The sequence below is a fragment of the Barbatula barbatula genome, assembly GCF_947034865.1.
Source record: "Barbatula barbatula genome assembly, chromosome: 20".
NCBI lineage: Eukaryota > Metazoa > Chordata > Actinopteri > Cypriniformes > Nemacheilidae > Barbatula > Barbatula barbatula.
In genome coordinates, this window is record NC_136783.1 from 4,166,885 (window position 1) to 4,169,466 (window position 2,582).

Genomic DNA, 2,582 nt, shown 5'->3' on the forward strand with positions numbered 1-2,582 from the left:
TAATGTTGTATGAGAAAACACTTTATGTTCTGTCACATGTGTTTTGACTCTATTTGTAATTGAACTTCGTACAATGATATCTTTAGGACAAATATATTTTCATCTCTGCAAAAGCCAACCGTGGACAGACCAAGGGGCGTTCGCAAGGGGCCCAAACTAGAAATTAAACAGGGGCCCAGAATGCCTAGCGGCGCTCCTGAATCTAGTATTTTATCTTATAATATGCAGGACTAACTCATCAACACACAAGAATGTGGGAGGGGTTTGTTTGGTTGGGGGGCAGATCCCGCCCTCAGACATGTGAACTATAAAGTGCATCCACTTCCATTGAGAGAAAAGGAGAAATTCAATCACAGTCTGTAAATCAAACCCAATCCTTTGACTTCTGCTGTACATGATGGGCTTCACACTGTTGGGTGTTGTGCTGATCTTCTTGTCTGTCGGGCTGAATATACAGACAGCAGAGAGCTGCACCTGTATCCAACGTCACCCTCAAGATCAATTCTGCACTTCTGAAACAGGTACGTCAAATCTAACATCAGCATCAATTCCACAACTTTAATTTTTAAAAGTTATATAATATAACTTATAATTTTTTAACGACATTTTCTAAACTGCAGAACACATTTATCTGAAGGAAACACTTTATTTCAGTTGATTTGTCATTTATCTACTTATCTATAATACCAGTATTTCATTTCCAAACAAGCAAGTGAAGATTTACTATTGACAGTATGTGCTGGAAATGTTCATGATTCAGAAACAAACAACAATGTCCACTGTTGAATGTTGTAAGGGGACAATAATGGTGAAATATCTCATATAAACAATATATTAGTGAGTGTGTGAAAACTCCACAGCGCTGAATAATCGTGTTCAGGATGTTTAGACAAAACAGCATTTCTAACATTTTTGCCTCTTTATTTTCCATCAGTGATTTTAGCTGACGTAACTGGAAAGAGTGGTCCTGTTAAGGGTCAACACAACTTATTTCGGTATGAAATCAAAAACATCCAGGTGAGCGAATCTACTTGCACTTTCAAGCGTCCATATTTCTCAGAAGAGCGCAAAAGCTTTTCATTTGACATCTCAAATGAATCAAAGATAATGCAAGATAATGTTAGTCCTCATCTACAGAATATTTATCTTGAAAAATGAAAAAGAAAGAGCATCACATATTTCAAGTTTGCAGAATATTCACAATAAAATTCTTCCAATATAAAATGTTTGCATCATCATGAAAATATCTCTTTCAGGTATTGAAAGGTTCTAACAAAGCAAAGCACATTAAATACGTCAATACAAATCCACGATCAGCGTGTCGCGTCAGACTGAATAAGGGGCGATACTTGCTTTCAGGTAAACTTCTGCGTATCACATTGAATCTAAACTTACCATAAAAAAACTCACAATTCTTATTGCCTTATTTCTTTATTTTTTATTAGTGGTACTTGTGAGGCAAAGCATATGAGTGTAAAAAATTATTTGTCGTAGACTCGAATTTACCATTTCTACCTTTTTTTTAAAGGACACCAGATTAAATATGGGATCGAGGTGATAATGTGTGGCCTTGTCAAGCGATGGGATCTTCTCTCCTTAACGGAACAAGAAAACTTCAAACAAACATATAAGATGGGCTGCAACTGCATGGTAATGATATACTGCATACAAAACCATACAAAATTTGACTTTGATATTCACAATTATCTACCAAAATGGCATAGTTTCAGGAATAAGCCAACCTCTGCCATGCAGTCATTAAAGAGAAAGCATTTAGCTTTATTAAATCAGTAAGTTCACCCAAATATTAAACTTCTGTCATTATTTGGTCTGTTCTAAAACTGCACTACTCGTTTTGTTATGGGAAACACAAAAGTCATAATGTTACTGTCATCTCCACAGATCTCTAGGTGTTCTGGCGGTCCATGTTGTCCCAAATCTAAGAAAGAATGTATGTGGGATACCCACTCTCCTCACTTTCTGGAGTACGCCTGTCTGGAGGACAGTGACGGCATCTGTAACTGGTACTGGCCAGCTTCAAGAGTTGATGATGATGCAATGTGCACTGCCTAAAACACCAGCATTTTCTCATTCTTAATAAAGATATTTAGAGAATTGTTGTTCTTTCTTATACGTATTCCGCTTAAAAAGTCCTTTTCTAAATCAATTTAACACTGCTGTTTCCAACTGCAAATGAAAACATCTGTATGCAAAAAAAACAAATGTTTCTATTTGAATGTAATTGAAAAGTAAGCATGCTTTTTTTAAAAATAGTATATTTTTCATTACCTTTGAATTCAATAAAAATGCATATTGACCAACATGTCTAAAAGCATGATATAAAAAATGACAAGATTAAAAACACATCACAATGTTTAATAAGCTGCTGATGTAAATCCTTTATATTATCATCTACACTAATGAATTCTATGGATCCTTTCACGGGGGACGGGCCTCGAGCTGCCGATGGGGGGGGGGTGCGCCGAGCTCGGAACCGGCCCCAACCCTGTGTACACACCAAAGGTGCATGAGGCCGGACAGCAGCCGGGTAACGCATGCCCCCCAAAAGGCTCAGGGCTGGA

General features: G+C 37.2%; 1 protein-coding gene across 1 annotated transcript; it reads left to right on the plus strand.

Moving 5' to 3' along the window:
* The first annotated feature begins 333 nt into the window (after nt 1-333).
* Nucleotides 334-2,377, plus strand: LOC306909227 (metalloproteinase inhibitor 3-like). The gene is made up of 5 exons (XM_079482724.1): nt 334-521; nt 935-1,017; nt 1,257-1,359; nt 1,529-1,650; nt 1,903-2,377. Exons 1-5 carry the CDS (start codon nt 395-397, stop codon nt 2,071-2,073), a joined length of 606 nt encoding a protein of 201 aa, XP_079338850.1. The 5' UTR covers nt 334-394; the 3' UTR covers nt 2,074-2,377.
* The last annotated feature ends 205 nt before the right edge of the window (nt 2,378-2,582 follow it).

Bases quoted from the DNA above. Each gene is read 5' to 3' on its own strand.
- LOC306909227 (XM_079482724.1), top strand. From the start codon at position 395: ATGATGGGCTTCACACTGTTGGGTGTTGTGCTGATCTTCTTGTCTGTC. The intron at 522-934 runs GTACGTCAAATC...ATTTTCCATCAG, and splicing joins ATTCTGCACTTCTGAAACAG to TGATTTTAGCTGACGTAACT. The intron at 1,360-1,528 runs GTAAACTTCTGC...TTTTTTTTAAAG, and splicing joins GGGGCGATACTTGCTTTCAG to GACACCAGATTAAATATGGG.